This window comes from Gopherus evgoodei, chromosome 16, assembly GCF_007399415.2.
Source record: "Gopherus evgoodei ecotype Sinaloan lineage chromosome 16, rGopEvg1_v1.p, whole genome shotgun sequence".
NCBI lineage: Eukaryota > Metazoa > Chordata > Testudines > Testudinidae > Gopherus > Gopherus evgoodei.
In genome coordinates, this window is record NC_044337.1 from 17939699 (window position 1) to 17956308 (window position 16610).

General features: G+C 45.5%; 1 protein-coding gene across 4 annotated transcripts in view; it reads right to left on the minus strand.

Moving 5' to 3' along the window:
- The window catches only part of BRD3 (bromodomain containing 3), a 53574-nt gene that overhangs the window by 23849 nt on the left and 13115 nt on the right, over positions 1 to 16610 (minus strand). For all 4 annotated transcript variants that reach the window (XM_030536042.1, XM_030536041.1, XM_030536044.1 and 1 more), the window contains exons 2-5: positions 7555 to 7869; positions 3848 to 3985; positions 2268 to 2415; positions 469 to 683 (exon numbers count right to left, since the gene is read on the minus strand). In XM_030536042.1, coding sequence (XP_030391902.1) covers positions 469 to 683; positions 2268 to 2415; positions 3848 to 3985; positions 7555 to 7755 — 702 coding nt within the window. In that variant the 5' untranslated portion in view covers positions 7756 to 7869. The remainder of the gene's footprint in view (positions 1 to 468; positions 684 to 2267; positions 2416 to 3847; positions 3986 to 7554; positions 7870 to 16610) is intronic.

The window sequence follows — 16610 nt, forward strand, 5'->3', positions numbered from 1 at the left end:
GAAAGACAGAACTTGCCGATCCTACTGATATTTCTCGGGTTCTCAAAGCACAAAGCTGCTTTCAATACCTTCCAGCTGGAGTGCCCTCCTACAGTCTTTACTGTGACAAAACTCCCACAGACTGCCCTGGAGTCAGGAACGCAGGATCAGGCACTTCCTGATTTGTGCTATGCCCATTTGAAACAAAAATGGAGTGTATGTTCGTTGGGCCTGCTCTTGAACCTGAAAGGAGCAGTCCTACCAAAATCTACGGGACAACTGGTGAGAGCAGGGAGTTCTTAGGTGGGGTAGGGCACTGGGCCTCAGAGGCCATTACGTTCATGCAGCCTCATAGCTGGGTAACTGGTGGTGATATCTGTGGAGTTGGAAAGTCAAATGCAAAGGGAAGTAACTCATGTTTCTGACCAGTGGTTGCCTGTCTAAAAATGCGATACTGCCAAGAGAAAGACAGTTGGTTGCTCTGTTTACCTTAACTACAGGTGGCGTGGGAGGAACCACTGTCATAATCGGAGCGGTAGGAGGAGGAGCAGCGGCAGGAGGAGGAGCAGTTACAGGCGGGACGTTTGCGGTGATGGTTGGCACAGGCGTGGCAGCGATAACGGGTGTCTGAGAGACAGCTGGAGGGACGTTCTGGAAAGGGGCTGGCGGGGAGACAGATGACACGGCCGCTGCTTGCTGCGCTCCTTTAAAACGATACAGTTAAACACATGTGACACAGCACATTCAATAGCCACTCAGCTAGCTCGACCAAGAGAGGCTGTTGCCTCTGGATTCTACAGCAATGACCGTCTGGACCTTTCCGCTCTCTCTGCAGTGTTTGGACGCCCATATGTGAGCAAACTGCTCCAAGCCCTGACTGTCATTCTGCTGTTATGGGACAGTTTCTGTTTTCCCTTCCAGTCTCTCTCAGAACTAGCCTGTGCTCAGCAAAGAAGGAGACCGATGGGAGGGTAGGGAAGGGTGTGGATTCTCTAGAAAGGACTGTTCACAGCAGGAAAACCTCCGCTGGGTTCAATCTGCTTTTCCTACTGCTCTGTGCAGCTAATAATAAATACCACTAGTCTACGAGGCTGGGTAAAAAAATGATTTTTCAGGTCACTGCAATCCTGGCTTTTTTTTAAAAAATGTCCATTTTGGGTCAAACGGAAAAGAAATTTTTTTCAAAATTTATTGGTGAATTGAAAAGTCGACAAAAAATTCATGTCAGATCGAATGAAATGGTTTGTTTCCATTTCAACCATTTTTAAACATGTAATTTTTTTTTCTTTTAATAAAAGAAAGGTTTGAACAAAAAGCATCACCCCGAACCGGAACACTGAAACGGTTCATTTAAAAAATGTCAAAATGAAATGTTTACATTTTTCAGAATTTGTTTTGTTTTTTTCCAACCAAAACAACTCGGCAAAGCATTTCCATGTTGCCAAATCTGCATTTTTCACCAAAAAAGTCTCACCCAGGCCTACTTATGCGGCACTTTAACTCCATAGACTTCAAACCTCTTCACAGAGAAAGTTCAGGTAACTTGCCGATCGTTATGGTGCAAATGAAAAGGGGAACTGGGAACAGAACCCAGGATTCCCAGACTAGTGCATTATATGCTACACCACGCTGCCATTCCTGTTACAGGGCGGCGGTAATCTGTCCCACAGAAGTAGCTGCATTTTAATACAACGTGCAAAAGTGTTTGGTTTTTTTGTTTTTAAAGTTCCAGCACTGTTCTATTATTGATTAATGAAATAATTCTTTGCACTTCTACAGCACCTTCAAAAGACACTTTACAGACTTAGTGCCTTAGCTGACATATGTGGAACCTGAGGCACAAAAGGCAAACTGACTTGCCCAAAGCCACAGTCAGATTTCATCTACACAGCAACTTGCTGCTGTTTCGTTAAATCAGTGCAAACCCGTGTTTTCACCCCTGTGATTTCAATGGGAGTTAGGAGCTTAAACGCCTTTAGAGATCTGGCCCTTAGTCTCTCTGTGCTCTGGAGAGAATAGCAGTGTCCTCCCTCACAGGCCTGCTATGAGGATAAATACCGTAAAAGACTGGCAGGCAGGCAGATATTATGGTGATGGGCAACCCATAAGTACCTTGGATAGATAGACAAGCAGGATCCACACATCCTGAATCTCATTCAACTGCTCTGACCATGAGACCACACTCCTTTTCTACCCTCCGAATTGTGTGTCTAGTCAGGTAGGGTGGAAGGGGGTCAGGAATCAGCAATGGACTTGCAACATTGATTACCATCTGGTCAGGTCAGTACCTGCACTCTGTGCGCTTGCTGCTGGCTTGCGACCTTTGCCTTTAGGGACTGGTGGTAATAATTCAACTTCCTCCTGGGGCATCTGGGCTACTTTCTGCAGAAAAATCTTCTCCAGGGCTTGCGCCATGAGGACGATGTCATCTGTGGGCTGGGTGGACAGAACAAGGCAGCACTAGCATAATGCACCCGTGAGAAGCAAAGAGGGGCTGAAAGCCTTTACAATCGCGTTGTTTCATTTATCCCCTAGCCGGAAATGTACACTGTCTTCCAATGAATGAACGCGCCATAGCTCTGAGAATTAAATAACTCTCCGGTGTTCACGCCAGCCTCAGTTGGTGCGTCTACACGGTGATAAAAAAAACCCACAGTACCAAGTATCGGAGCCCGGATCAACTGACTCAGGCTCAAGCTGCGGGGTTAAAACAGCAGTGTAGAGGTTCGGACCTGGGCTGGAGCCTGGGCTCTAAGGGAATGTCTACATGGGGATGAAAAAACCTGGTTGGTCCAAGTCAGCTGACTTGAACTCACCGGGCTCGGGCTCCAGGGCTGAAAAACTGCTGTGTAGATGTTGGGTCTTGGGCTGAAGCCCAGGCTCTAAAACCCTGCAAGGGGGAAAGGTCCCTGAGCTCAGGCTCCGGCCCAAGCCTGAATGTCTGCACTGCAATTGTATAGCCCCGCAGCCCAAGACCCAGGAACCTGAGTCAGTTGCCCCAGGCCAGCCACGCTGTGGGTCTTTCATTGCAGTGTGCACGTACCCTCTGACTCCTGTCCTCGACCAGCTGGCAAATTACAGCCTTTAAATACAATGTAAGAACCAGAAGACTGCTTCCTTTAGAAGCCCACACCATTGCTGTCCCACATATCAGTTCGGAAGCAGTGAGCTGCAACAGATGATTGGTCAATCTCTGTCTGGCAAAATATTCAGGAGAAGAGAATAAACACCTTCCTCGCTGCAGTACCAGCTAATTAATATATTTATTTCAGCTCGCTCCCCAGCATGAGTCAATGATGAACTCTCTTAGGAAAAAGAATACAAGGAATAAAAAGCACTTTAAAGCCAAAAAAAAAAAAAAAAGCATATATAAGCAACCAACAAAGTGCACAAGAGATTTATGGAAGAACGCATGAGGCATGGACAGCGGATATAATGATAGGAGTTATTTACCTGCCCTCTGCTGCTGAGAGGAGTATCTGATATTAGTTACTACTGGACAAAGAGAATAACACTTAGCACTTATATTCCACTTAACATCTACAAAGCTTTGTGCAAACATTAGCTAATCTGAGAGAATTCCTCCATGAAATTAAAGGGCTGAAGTCTCGGCTGACTCGCTCTGTGACCCCAAGATATTAATTCTACCTACAGTTAAGAACACGTTTGCCATTTTAACCAGTGAGGGCAAAGACACATGCAACACAAAGACAGCTTTGTACATTTAAAAGTAATATGATTACCATTAATGGCATTGTCAGGAGAGTTTTAGCGCACAAGTTATCCCTAGTCAAAAGTTGCAGTGGAATAGCCACCCGCAGGCTTCCCTATTCAGAGCCACAGCTAGGAGTTTGTCTGCATTCTTTACCTTGTTGTAAATGTAACAGTTTGTAAACATTGTGTTGAAATCCTGCATGCATTCACTGGCACTCCAGTAATAGTTATGTTCCAGTCGCTTCTTAATTGTCCCCATGTCCATCGGGTTTTTGATTATTTTGTGATAATCCTGTTCAAGAAACAGTAAAGATGTTACACGCAACAGTGCTTTGGACATGTTTGTTCATAGGATTTGTTAGTCAGCTGCTAAAAAAGCATCTTCCTCCGTTCCCAACCTCCCCTTCACCACATACAGACACACGTCCATTCTCTGCTCAGACTTCCAAAATAACCTTTGCTTTCACTTACTCCTCAGTGGGGAGATTTCAGCCCACTCTTAATTTTATTTTTAAAAAGGGGCTTTATTCGTAAACCTCGGAATTTCTCAGATATACTGAAAGATCCACAACATAAAGGGACACTATCAACATAAAAAAAAAAATAAATCAAGTTTGCCACAAACATGTTGTACCTGATATTGGGGGAGGGGAGGGGAACAGGTTTTTCAACCAGCTTTCCATGGAACATGGTTTCAACCCAGTTGTCCCCCTAACCTGGTTATAGATGTAATTTTGGTCTGTAGCACAGAATGGAACAACGTCATCCTTTGTCGCTAGACCACACACATAAGAACATAAAATGGTCACACTGGGTCAGATCAATGGCTCATCTGGCCCAGTATCCTGTTGTCTGACAGCGGCCAGTGTTAGATGCTTCAGAAGGAATAAACAGAAGAGGGCAATTATTACGTGATCCATCCCCTGTCGTCCAGCCCTAGCTTCTGGCAGTCAGAGGTTTAGGGACATGCCTCCCTGATCATGTTGGCTAGTTGGACCTACCCTCTGTGAACTTATCTCATTCTTTTTTGAATACAGCTGTGATCCAGTGGATGCTAGAAACTGGGGCCATTTCTGTAGCCAAAGCTGTAGCACAGACAAGATCTTAACAATGGATCAGCTGAATTTCATGAAGCTGTGTTACCAGCTGGTTTTGCCTCTGAAATGGGGAACGTTTCCAAACGTGGGCATTAGAAGGAAGGGTCACAGCATCAGCTGATGAACATTATCAAACTGTTTGGTGCCACTTCCTGCAAAACAGCTTTCCAAGGGCTTCTGCTTTAACTGGTGCCTAACCAGGCAGCTGTAGATGCTGCGATGACACAGGGCCCCCTCCCAGTGGGGGGGGTGGTGCAAGGATCCCTGTTCCTATAGCCCCGTGAAGCCCTATATAACCATTGACTATCTCTGTGCCCAACACCAGGGAATGACCTGAGAGACTAACTATGTCTGGAGCACACAAGGAGCAACCATTACGTAGCTGCTAAGGATGAAGTGGAAAACCCGGTTTCCTGGCCCGTGTAGGTTTGATTTAGACCATATGTGAAAAAAGCAACTGTTCTTCCACCATTTCTTAAATTTCTCCGTGCCGTTCCCTTAGGACCACCACTAAACTCCTCCGTATGAAACTAAATCCATTAAAAAAACCAGCCAAACAAACAAAAAACAGACACAAAGGAGTAAAGTGGTATTGAAATATTACACTGGCATTAAAGTGTTTTACTCTTCAGGACAGTATTTTAACTAGAGCCTTTCAACATTATGAACTTCAAAAGAAGATCTTGATCCACTCCATAAACTCAGGTAATAACTAATAGGAACTGGACTTCTCCCAATTGACATCACAGAGTGAGACTGCGGAGTCGCTCTTGCTACCACCGAACCGTTCAAAGCAGCCAGAGCTACCTTGATGCATGAGTGTGTGAGGCTCACATCTTTATAAAAGAGGCACCGAGGTCTTGCCCTCAGTTGCTGCCTGCCTGCCTGCCCAGGATCAGAGAGGACAAAGAAAAGAGCATGACTCAGATCGCAGAGGGAAAGAAGCTCAGAGAAACTCCTTTCACCAGTTAGCAATCCGGCTTTCTCCTGTGTCCTATGGCCTACCCAGAGACTGACACTCAGCCGGGCTAGAAGCAGAGGACAAGAGGCTGACGAGAGAGATAGAAGATCAGTGCTGAGCGGGAGAGTCAACGTCTGTGCTATTTCATCTGCTTTGGGTCCGGCATTCCCAAGGCATCTAGCAAAGAGTTGCCCCTTGATGACGGGCATTCTCCTCTTTTCTTCCCTGGCACCAAATCCAGTAAAGCCAACTGGAAACACCGTTTAAACTGGCCTGATGCTAGTGCCGGAATGCTCACGAGCAGACTTCAAGGCAAGGTCTCTCTGATCTAGCTTGTTAGGTCAGGATGCAATATAAGCCCTACACATCCCCAGTGAGAATACCTTCCCCTTCCCTAATGGGGGATATCAGACAGGAGGCACCTTTCCCATAAAGGGAAGCCCCTGCTTTCCTGGTGGTGTCTGATTTTCAAATGGCAATCCTGAACTGTCAGAACTAAAACAAGACTGAAAAAAATACCTACCAATGAATGGGATTTTAAACACGGCTACTACTTTTAACTAAAAATTAACCCTAAATAAACCCTTTTTCTCTGCAACTAATGGGGTGGGCAGGTAGATCAAAGGGGAAGCCAAGGTGCTCAGAACTTCTGGAAATCAGATGCATAGTCCCTCCACTGCTGCGATCATAGTCTGAGCACGCAAGCTGGAGTTAGCACCAATTTCCTTGAAAGGTTCCAGAGGTGGCTGGCTTGGGGCTGACTCCGGGAGCAGAGATCCGGGGAGGCAAGTTCATGCTAACTGTTAAAAGGGAAACAGTCTTTGCTGTCAGGTGAATGTGTGCAGGCCGTGGTGAAGTCAATGGGAGCTGCGCATGTACCTCTGGAAAAGGAATTGAACCCTTGATCTTTAAGAGATTCAAGCAGGAACTAGGATGTTCAGAGGTTTCTTTTAAAAAACAGCTTTGCGTAGTATGAGTTTACAGAGACAAAAGCCTTGTCTGCAGTTAAACAGGCTTGCTGGTATAGTTATACTGGGAATCCTCCCCTATGGAGAGGCAGCTTATTCCAGCAAAAGAACGTTTTTACCGGTATAGCTAAACCAGCTCCCCAAACAGAATAAACTAGACAGGCAAAAAGACTTTTCCCCCTCACTTATAACGGCATCTGCTAGGGCTTTTGCCAGCACAGCTAGGTTGATTAGGAATGTGATTTTTTCACACTCCTAACCAGCATGCCAATGCCAATAAACCTTTCTAGTGCAGACCAGGCCAAAGTTAAGAGAGTCTGATATTAAGTGAAAACACTGTTTCAGTTCTTGAGTGTTCCAGATCCTATTCCTGACCCAAAGATTTCAGGGACATCTCCTGCTCTTGGAAAATCTATTGCATAATTCCACAAAGCAGTCCTTATGCTCTTTCTTTGAGCATACGTCAGAAGCTATTAAGGTAACATTCTAATCTACAACAAAAACAGCAGAGGCCTGAGGAGCTTCTTAATAAACAGAACCAAAAAATAAAATTAAAAAAAAAATCCATCTAATAATGGATAACAGTTAACATAACTTCTACTAGTTTTGAAGAAGTCAGGTCTGTGAAAGGTCATCTCATACTCAGGGTACTGGGAAACGAATGACTACCCCACTCGTTTCGCTATGCAGGGGCCAGTGCTCAGCACGACAGCTCTGGGGAGTTGGGGAATCAGAAGGAACCCAACAACATTTCACTTCACATGAGCAGAAATTGCACATTGCTAAAGCAGAGCTCTCCTGGCAGAGTACACAAAGCAAGGGAAAGAATACTTACTGGTAAATTCAATTTAATTGCATCGACGGGTTGGTAGAAGGGCCAAGCAAACTGATGCTTCCACAAGGTCTTCACCACAACATTTTGCATGTACTGCAACTGGTTGGTCTTCCGCCCGGGCTTGTTGGGGTTGGTGACTTCTGGAGGGGGTGGATTGACAGGGCCCTGGGGAGCCTGTATCGCTGATGTGACCGTTGACATTTTCCTACCTCTGGGTCTCACTTACTGTTGCAGCGGCAACTAGGAGATTCTCTGTCTTCCTTTATGCTCCCTGAATGGGAGTGACATCCCATTTCCAGGGCCCAACCATGCAACCTAGACCAGGAGAGAGAGGAGGAAGAGGTGGAGTGTAAATACAGACATTTAATTGAAACACACATGTTCAAAAACAACACACACCCTAGACATGGCTAAACCCAATCCCTTCACCTGATCCTAGGGTGACCAGATGTTCCGATTTTATAGGGACAGTCCCCATTTTGGGGTCTTTTTCTTATATAGGCTCCTATTACTCCCCACCCCCGTCCTGATTTTTCACATTTGCTGTCTGGTCACCCTACCTGATCCACTGCATTTGCTGTCAAGCTCAGATACCATAATGATGGGCATGGTACAAAAACCTAGATGCATAGATTAGATCAGCAGTTCCCAAACCCATGGACTGCAGAGCACTTGCTAGTGATCTATGGCAAAGTGGCTGGTCTCATGATGCTGGTTCTGGCTCCTTGTTTCATCGGCTTCTACCAGCATCTCAGATATTCATTGCAAAGAAGAATCTGGACTGTACAGAAGCAGCTGGAAACAAAGAGCAGGAGCCGGGTGTGTCGTACACAAACATTTGCTGCAATTGTCCTAGGTACATCGCATCGTTGAGAATTGGATCTTGACCAGAAGGGGAGGTGGTCAGATTAATTGCTAAAGGAAGATAGCCCCAGAGATGATCTCTCTATTTAGATGTGCTCCATACCATGACGTTCTTTAGGGCAAGGTCCGTCTCTTACTAGGCTGACTACAATGTGCACCCAGTTTCCCATGGGGGTATCAACAGTGCTCCTGCAATTCAAGTAACAATCAAAGAGTTTGTCAGCCCCTAGAACGGATAGACAGAGATTATTCCGTTCTGTCTTTTAATGGAACATCTGAAATATGAGTACACACAAAATTCCATTACTTTAGTCCAGGTTTTCTCCAGCACACTCCTGGATGACAAACTCTCTAGCATCATTATGTCTTGGATACCACGCTGTAAACAGCTTTGTTTTGTCATCATCCATAAATATTTGATGGTTCAACCCACATCAGAACCACAGCAACATTTTTTCCACTGTAAAGAGACCACACACACTTTCTAATGGCAAAATATTTAAAATACATTCAGACAAGTACACAAATACTCTCGCTGACATGTGTTTCTAGGCTATGTAGTGAAAACCTGGTCACAAAGGGAGGGAAATACAGAAGCAACAGTGACATGTGAAGAGGGAGACAGTGCAAAGAAACATCCTAGACAAAATTCTCATTTTTAACCATCATAGCTGAAAATCAAGATTAAGTGTAGAACTTCAACCTACCCTTTGAGTAGCTGATTAGATGGCAGTAAACACTGAACACTTATTTAATTTAGGGGAGTTTTACAAAAATAGAAACATGCATCTACATAAAAGAGAGGAAGTTGTACGCAGGGAGCCAAGGCACAAGCTCACATGAAAGAGAGCATTCCATGAACCTCGCTGTAACCAAGAGAACAAAGTGAAAGTATTCTGTGATGGCAATGGGATAGTGACATAAGAGGCAACTCGGCCAATCAGACTCCGCTTTGGGCTCCAAAATAGAATGCGCAGAGCCAATCAGGGCCAAGCTTGTCTGTGCCCAGGAGGGGCTCCTATTTCAAAAAGGGTTTTGGGTAGAAAAGTGTTTAATCCCAAACAAATCCATGTCTAGTGTGCGCACGTGTGTGTAAAACACTGCAGCCCACCTACGATGTGTACATAGAGAACAGGAGCCCAAGTATGAATCTAACCAGCATCTATTCACAGGATGTAAAAATTCTCTTACATCCTAAGAAGGTATAATAAACCCTATCATCAGCTCTGCTTCCACAAACTGAAGGGGCTGCAATGGGAAGATCCATCCCCTTTTCTCTGACACCACGGAATCCATGGGTTTCAAGCTCCATGGGGCAAGGAAAGGTAGGTTGTGGGGCCATTCTCTACAGCACTGTTCCCCTCAAGCCTCACATAAGGTAATGCTGTCCCCCAATTGTGTCCCCTTTGCACAGTGAAACCTTCCAGCTAAGAGGGTTTTTTTTTTGACGAGTGTCATTGACAAACAGAGACTGGATGGGAGCCCCAGGTGGGTGGGGAGACTGGAAAAACAGCGATGCTGGTGTGATCTGGTCACCGTTTTTCAAACTTCACAAAGTGGACATAATTCAGCGTTTCAAACTTTGTTTTTTTCCTGTTTGTATTTCATTTTCACAACAGTTTTCCCTGTTTATTGATAAAATATTTCAAAATTTTGAATTTCAAGAAAAAAATAATAAATCCAACAGGAATTTCAAAAAAATTAAATGTCATAATGTTTCCCCCTCCCTTTTATCTCTCTCAACCCCAGCTCTGAACTAGGACTCTGTGCAGATTTCAGACACCCACCGACTAAGAGCCATAATTCATCTAAGCAGCACATATAACCCTGACTGCAGCCCTTGGGGTACATCCTTGAAATCTAATGTTTATTTCAGTGTTTTGGTTAATAAGCAGAACCCCCTTCAAAGACTGAAATTAAAAACAAGAAATTTTGGGAACAAATTTTTTGAGGCAACCTTAACTGCAGGGCATTGGTCACTTTTTTTAACTCTATGCCACCTCTCAAGATTGCCTTCTATTGTGTTTTTAAATTATTGAGGATAAACGCAAGATCTTCAGCAAAAATCCCATTTTTGTTAGAACTTCCCTGCATCTTCTTGTCCTGTTTTCATAAAATTCTAACCTGAAGAGTTGTTCTTTTTTTAAGGCGCTAGCCTGGCATCCAGGAGATAGGGGGTCAACTTTCTATGTGGTCTTTCTCTGTGCTTCATCTTCTCATCTGTAAAATGGGGATAATCATACCACCTTTCTGCCTTATTCTGTCAATCTTGTCTAATTAGATGTAAATTCTTTGGGATGGGAGCTATCTCTTACTAAGCTTTTTCTAAAAGATATGCTACAGTGCAAGCAAGAATTATTTCAGGGAAGTTCCATGGCCTGTATTAAAAAGAAGGTCAGACTAGGTGATCACAGGGGTCACTTACGGCTTTATAATCTTTGAACATGTTTGTTTCTACAGCACCTAGCACAGTGGAGTGGGGCTGATCTTAGTTGTGGCCTCTCCGCAGCACCGTAATATGAACAGTAATTAAGTAAAACTTAATTACATAAACCAGAAAGGCTCTTTTAAAACTTTAGTTTAAATATCAAGAAAGTTAAGCACATTAGGGAGAAAAGGAGGTGGGACTGTGACATCAGAGGCAACTCAGCCAGTCCTCCTACAATTGACCCTAATTTATTTGCATACTACAATCCAATTGGCTACAATTAAAGATGGCTCTAAACCAAAACTCTGCATACCAATGAGCTGAATGTGTGATCATTCAAATCCTCGATCTTGCAGCTTGAGACCAAATCTAGTTCAAATGTGCCTATTTCTGTGTTTTTCATACTGTTAAAGCAACAACAATGGAAACAGTCATTACTAGCATACAGAAGGCTCTAATGTGTATTTGCCAGCTGATCCATCACTGTGAATGAGAGCACTCAGAGTGTGTCAGAGCTGAGAGAGAACTTCCTCTAGCTGGGCCTGGGAGTTTTGCTGTATGATTTATTACATATAGAAACACAAGAGGATGCTGGCTACTGAGTTCAGGTGAGTTTTTATCTCTTCTTATGTCCAAGCAGCCCAATCCTAATCCAGGCCTGAAACACCAACATTTGCCAACATTTCCCCTGACCCCATCAAAATAGTATTTATTTGTACATGTGTTTCACCATTCAAAGGGTCACAGATCTGTCAGAACATTTATACAGAGACTCAAGACTACTTCAGTTCTTTCTTTCCTAAGTGAATAAAGTAGGCTGTTATGCTTTCAGCACACACACTGAGAAATTAGATAAAAACACTCTTGCTAGAAGGTTGCAACGTAACACTACTTTATTTCTTATAATTCAGAATGATAACATACAAGAACCTAAAACCAAAGAGAGAGAAAACAGGCTGCTCCCTCAGGCAACCAGGCACAATTCACCTCACCATGCTTTGAGCTGGCTCTTTCCAGAACTGACTCTGTGGCTGCATGCTTTCTTACAGAGTCCCTGAGCCTGCAAGCAGGACTAAGACCGCCACCCCACCACACCTACTCCAAGTGATAGCTTCCAATTCCAACAGTCTTCAATACACCACACGGTCCTATTCCCTGCCATCCAGTGAGACTGGACAGTTATTTTCCATGCACAGTAGCACACACTATGTGCTAGGCACTTTCCAAATGCTTAAGGATGGTCCCTGCTCTGAGAAGCTCAGAAGCTAAGAGCTGACAGGGTAATGCCAGATGTCACAATTTGCAAGGTTCATGAGACCTAATTACGCTTGGAAGACAGTATACAGAAGACATGGTCTCTGCCCTGTGAAACACACTAGGATGCCTAGAGGAAAGTTCGGTCACGCACCGGGTTTAAAGCAGATTGAAATAGGAGCAGGAATTCTTAGGAGACACAAGGTGGAGGGGATGTTCCTCCTGTTCTCACTCTCCCACGCCAGAAATGGGAGAAGCCCTTCCCGGGCTTTGAGTAGAGAAGGAGGAAGTTGTGCTCTCCCTCAATGCCCCTTCCTTGAACCCTCACCTGAATAGCTTCCTGTTTGTTTGCCACAGGGGTTGCTTTGATTTAGCTTTTCCTCTCTTTTTTACTTCTCTTGCCCCCATCTTTAAATGACAAGCAAGCGGTGGGGTAGCAGCTTTGAGGAATTTGGAACAGGGAGGGTTAGCAGCTGGCAGGCAGGGATGAGACGGGGATTCCAGAGGGGGAAGCATGGGAGCTGGCATGAAGACAAAGGCAGGGGAAGCTTAGCTTGTTTGCTGTCTTTAGTTTGGGACGAAGTCTAGTCATTTATTAGATGCATGCACAACACCCAGCCCAGGGAGGCCCTGAGTGCTACTGGAATAGAAGTGCTAAATCCTAACAACAACAGGCAAAGAGAGCATGGAGGCGGGATTCATGGGAGCAGCAAAGGGGGTGAGCGCGATTAGGGGTCCCCCTTCCCTTTGGCATAACTCCACCTTCAGGAGAAGCTCTCCCGCCGACAGAGCGATGTCCCCACTCGTGGGTAGGTCGGTGCTTCGGGGGCGTGGCTTATTCACACCCCTAAGCGACATCAATTATATCGACATAAGTGGCAGTGCACACAGGCCCTGAGAGACCAGAAAGTGTCCGACAAACCTCCTGATGTTTCCCCGATGAGAATCACGTGCCAAAAGCAATGGAGCAGGTCCATATTGTTGCATGGCCACTGGCAGCAGTAAAACACACAGCTTTAGGCCTTAGCTTTGACTGCAGGGTATGTTGATGCACACGGGGCGAATTTTTTAACCCAGGCAGAGGTTTGCCGCAAAACCTGCATTATTATTTACTCTTTGTATTACCGTAGTGGCTACAGCCCTAGGTATGGGCCAGGATCCCATTGTGCTAGGCACGGTGCAAACACAGAACTCCAAAGAGCTTACAGAGTGAAATTACGTGGCTCGTGGCTCAGATTGTAAAGCCCCAATTCAGCAGAGCAACTGAGCACATGCTTATGTCTTGTTGACATCAACCATCATTTATTTGTATAGCAGTAGCATGGAGGAGCCTCAGTCACGGACCGTTGTGCTAAATGCTGTACAGACACTGAACAGAACGGCGGTCACTGCCCCAAAAGAGCTTACCATCCAAGAGCGAGCTTAGCATGTACTTAAATGATTTACTGCATAGAGACACACTTAAGCACGTGTTTAACTTTGTGCATGTGTGTGTAAGTGCCTTGCTGATCAGGGCCTAAACTAAGACTCATATTAGCCCTTAAGCAATATTTTTCCATTTTAAATCATCTCTTTTGCCCTGTATAGTCCCCAGCTCTGTAATTCTGAGTAACAATAAAAGTAGCTCTTGCAGTTTTTGGCTGCCTATCTGCAATTACTGACATCGCCACTTTAAATCTGACCCCTGCACCACTAAACGTAAGGGCCCCGCGCTGCTCTGTCCATTGTAGGAGGTTGCTCCCCGTTATAACAAAACATCCAAAATAAAACCTGAGCCCAAAGAACTCTCTGCTTCCACTGAGTCACAGACTGTTCCGCTTCAATGCGCTGCAGCCTTCCCCACCGCAGAATCTGGCACGGCTGCAGGTTCTGGCTCCTCACCCAGCCAGCCTAGTCATCAGACACACAGCCGGGCTTAGAGGATTTTTTTTTTTCTTTTTTAGCTTTGCGTGGCATGCTGGAGCGACAGTTGGCCTGGAGAAATCAGGTTAATAATTCCCTCCGTCCCGAGGATAACATCTCACCCCACTGATGGAGCCCACCGACTGGGGGAGCCTGTCTGCGAATAGGCTATAAAGCCCCGTGAAACGTGCATCATGCCAGTAAGCCTGCTGCTTGCGCTAACGGTTCTGCCACCTCCTTTGGCAACGTGGAACACTGAACAGACTGCTCACTCCAGTGCTGCTCTGTGTGGAGCAAGGGAGGGTGGGATTTCTTAAAGCTTGTCCTTATTGAAAACTAAAAGGGGAGGTTCTTTCTATTCACATCTGAGCCCACCAACTCTTTCTGACTGCAGCAGTCTGCACGGTTACTTTGACAGAGCTGAGAAACAGGAAGAGTCCCAACCCACCCAGAAATGAGAACATAAATCTTTTTTTTTTTTTTTGCGGGGGGGGGGGCGGAAAATAGGACCCTGCTTCAATCAGGAGCCCCAATTACTTCAATGGGTCTCCTGCTATGAGGAGCTCGATCACGGCTGGAGAGCATGTATCTGACAGCCCCTCCCTTAGGGGCTCGGGAGAAGATAAAAAAGAGACTTACAGAAATCCTTCCCCGCCTCCTGCCCTGCTGGAGCCCTTCAGACAGCCTTTGGGCAGCCTTCAGCAGCTTGTGACACATGGGAGAAGGGAGCTGTGCTGCAAATGCTAGGGGTGTACAATTCACAAACAGGACTTGGAGATGGCCAGTCGCTCCAAGTCAGCACTTGCCAGATAATGCGACACAAACCTTAAGTCACCCTTTAAAACTTGGGAGGAGAAGTGGAGAATCCTTGCAGCTGGCATCATGACAGGAAACTGGGATTTTGCTTTAGGATGCCACTTTGTTACACTGCAGATCCCCATGCTCGGAAAGTCTCCATCGGCCTCCGTTGTTGTCATTGTTTTCCAGATCATTAACTCCAAATGCCACGGATTTATTTGTTAATCAGAATAACTCCAGCTAAAGTCTGAGACTCCGAGTTATGGTCACAATTCTGCCCTTAGCTCACCTCTGCGTGAGAGAGGAAAGAAAAGAGCACGCAGACATTAAATCAGTTACTTGGCTTTCGACTTGGGTGTTTTATACTCGCTTGATTATTTTGAAGGATTTTGCCCCATTGGTCTCTCGCTGGAGATTATATGAGCAGGTGTTTCCTCCGAAGGAGCCAGAGGGTCCCTTAGGTAAATACAGATGGCCAAGATTTTCAAAAGCAACCGGCGATTTCCAGGAACTTCATTTTTGGACACCCGACTTGAGACACCTATAAGCGGTCTGATTTGCAGAGGACACACGCTCAGCACGCGCTGAAAAAAAGCAGGCCTTGTAAGGATGCCTCAAACAGGCACCCAAGGTTATTAGTCAGTATTGGAAATTGTGACTGCGTACGTGTTGGCAGCGTTTAGAACAGTTTTTTGGCCACCACTAATGAACGAAGGGTCTACCAGATAAATATGGACTAAAGCATTTATTCCTGGTGGTGTATTAATGTTGCGATATGCCTTACCACCCCCCTCCAGAGCTCAGTTTCTTATATCCCATTCTTGCAAGCATTCAGACGTGTGCCATGCACCTTCTGTAAAGAACTTCCTGCACGGAGACCTGTGGCTTTTAAAGCTGTCATCCCAGGAACAACAGAAATAATCTCCAAACATTTTGTTAGGGCAGGCGACGCGTCTGCAGGTGGTGCTGTCACGCACCGTGAGCCCATTTTGACTCTTGGAAAGACATGCTGTGTTGCTATTAGTTTTGGGGTTCCGCACAGTTTTAATGAAGAGGCTTCAGGAAACAAGGAGCTAAATGAGCAGCAGAAGAATTTGCTCTGTCTGGGACGCCTAACTGCAGTCAATTCTTGAGGAAGAGTTGCTCCCTGGGAACCGGGTGTCGGCACTGGGCTGAGAGTCCTGAAAGAAGGGATTGCCCTGCACGCTGTTTGACCATTTCATTTCAAGACTGGAGTACACGTGCAAATAAAGCTGCAGCTGATTTCTGCTCTGCCGGGTAGCTGACCAGCTAGGCCCGACACATGCTACCAATTGGCAAACAGGTGCTGGAAAGGGAGACTGGTATCAGAAGGGGTAACAATGGGAAGGTTCTATTTTAAAATGCGTGCGCGCGTGCGCACACACACACTTTTTGAATTTTTTTCCTCATGTAGGAGTGGCAGCACAAGAGGAACTCGATTTGTTACTCAGCCTGTAAGTGTTTTGGGGACACATCCCATCTTTTTGTTCTGTGTCCGTACAGCACATGGCCTTATGGGACCCTGGTCCGTGACTGGGCACCTCGGTGCTATGGCAAGACAAATAATAAATAATAATATGGGATGGCAGGTCAATTCTTTAATAATTTTCCTGACAAATGAGCAGACAGTGAAACTCCAGGTGTAGGGATATAGAAGGAAAGTCCAGGCTAATTTCAGTGCATCACATTTCCCATCTCCTTCCCCTGCCATCAGCTGCACCCACGATGCCAGCTTCGCAGGCCGTTGGACAGCTTCATGCTAAATGTTCTTCCACGCCCATGGAATGCC